The following is a 1,823-nucleotide window of genomic DNA, read 5'->3' as shown; positions in this document are numbered from 1 at the left end:
AGGGGGGCGGTGCGGCGGGCCCGTGTCCGGGCTGCGCTAGCCGCGCCGAGGGGGATATAGGGGTGCTCCGGCGGAGCGGACGGGTCAGATCAACACTGGACGGAGCAGCGCGCGCACAGTCAGCTCAGCGGCACGCTCACGCTCGGCTCAGACTACAGTAGTGTCGTGCCGGACAGACAAGGACTTAGAGTGCCAACGCGAGTGGAGTGTTTAGTGCGAACGGCAAGACCCAACACCACCGCGCTCACCATGTTCCTCTCCAGCGTGCTGTGCTTCACCGCGGCCGCGCTCGCCATCGTCATGCTCGCGGTCGACCACTGCCGGCGCCGGCGCCAGCACGCGGGCGACGCCGCCAAGGACCTGCCACAGAGGGCGCCGGGCCCCAAGGTCTGGCCCATCATCGGCAACATGCACCTGCTCGGCGAGCACGCCAACCCCTTCATCGCCTTCACCGCGCTCTCAAAGAAGTACGGCGACATCTTCAGCATGGTGCTCGGCAACACCCCCTGCGTCATCGTCAACAACTACGAACTCATCAAGGAGGTGCTCATCACGAAGGGGTCGCACTTCGGCGGCCGGCCCGACTTCCTACGCTACCACGCCCTGTTTGGCGGGGATCGAAATAACTGTAAGTACCTGAGCTGCGACGAGTGTTTTGAGAGGGCTACCGGGGTACCGGGAAATTGCGAAAAGGGGATGGCAGTGGGAACATTCCTCGGCGTGGGGTTCCCGAAATACAAAGTGATTTTATGTTTTTGGTCAAGAAATAGTTTTTCGGGGCTTCGCTCTGGCTCGGGTCGGCTCCAGTGCGCATCGCGTAGGGGAGGGGCGCACCGCAGATGGGCGGTGCCCGGCGGTTCCCGTGTGTGTCCTTGCGCGCGGGGGCGCGGCGGCGTATTGCCACAACACGCGCGGGGGCGGGCCAGGCCGCGGGGTGTTTGGGCCAAACAGACGCGCAATGTGGAGCGTGTTGTGTGTTTCCGCGGGCGCAAACAGTAGCGACTTTGGACCGCGGCGCGCAGGCTCTCTCGGGCCGGCGCGGCCACGCGACCGACACCGGGCGGCGGCCGGGACAGGGAGGAAGCCAAACGGCTGGCCTCCAATTTCAGCAGACACCTCCTCCTACTCGTCTGGTACTCGGGTGTCTTGACCGGGACGAGCCACGCCCGCCCGTCTGGCCGGCGGGCGCACGCCAGACAGACTTGCAGTCAATGACTTGAACCCAGTTGGCAGGGAGAGTTTCCTTCACCTTGGTCGCCTGCCCCGCCGTCTGCGTGGCAGTGGGTAGTCTTCCTCGCGGCGCGGGCGCGGCCCGCGGCCCGCGGCCTTGCCGAGCACCCGTGCACCCCGCGCAAGGCGAGGGCGGCGCGGGGGCTGGCGCGGAGCCCGCACTTCCTGACTCGCACCCCGTCCGGGCCTCCGGAGGGCCGCGGGGGGGATCCTCTGGAAAAAGACTGACGGCAGCCTCCAGGACGCCGGGGGATGGGGGCCACGGCGGCGGCGGGGCGGGGGAAGCCCGTTACAGTGACCGCGTCGCGAGACGGGACGCGGGGGCGAACAGGGCCTTGGCATTGGACTCGCACGAGAAGGGGGGGGGGGGGCAGCCTTCCCGGCCCCGGCGCCAGTCGGAAGCGACAAGGAGCCAATTTTCGCACGAGGGTCGTCACGTGACGAACGCTTACTTCTTCTTTCTCATGCGCGCGCCGAGCGGGTCGGTTTGAAGCAGTTGTCTCCTTATCGAGGCGGTGGGACGCCCCGTCACCGCTTGTCCGTGACCCGCGACTGATTGCGCACCTCCGAGGGTAGCACCCCCGCCCCGCCCC

General features: G+C 67.4%; 2 protein-coding genes across 2 annotated transcripts in view; one reads left to right on the top strand and one right to left on the bottom strand.

Annotated features, from left to right (window-relative positions):
- LOC113204432 (cholesterol 7-desaturase nvd-like) overlaps positions 1-1,823 on the bottom strand; it is a 43,831-nt gene that overhangs the window by 20,841 nt on the left and 21,167 nt on the right. The window lies entirely within an intron of this gene.
- LOC113204433 (cytochrome P450 307a1-like) overlaps positions 82-1,823 on the top strand; it is a 17,691-nt gene continuing 15,949 nt past the window's right edge. The window contains exon 1 of the mRNA XM_052263767.1: positions 82-628. Coding sequence (XP_052119727.1) covers positions 250-628 — 379 coding nt within the window. The 5' untranslated portion in view covers positions 82-249. The remainder of the gene's footprint in view (positions 629-1,823) is intronic.

Source organism: Frankliniella occidentalis, unplaced genomic scaffold, assembly GCF_000697945.3.
Source record: "Frankliniella occidentalis isolate FOCC.00 unplaced genomic scaffold, Focc_3.1 Scaffold2, whole genome shotgun sequence".
NCBI lineage: Eukaryota > Metazoa > Arthropoda > Insecta > Thysanoptera > Thripidae > Frankliniella > Frankliniella occidentalis.
The sequence above is the reverse complement of the archived record's forward strand: the minus strand, read 5'-3'. Positions and strand labels throughout refer to the sequence as shown.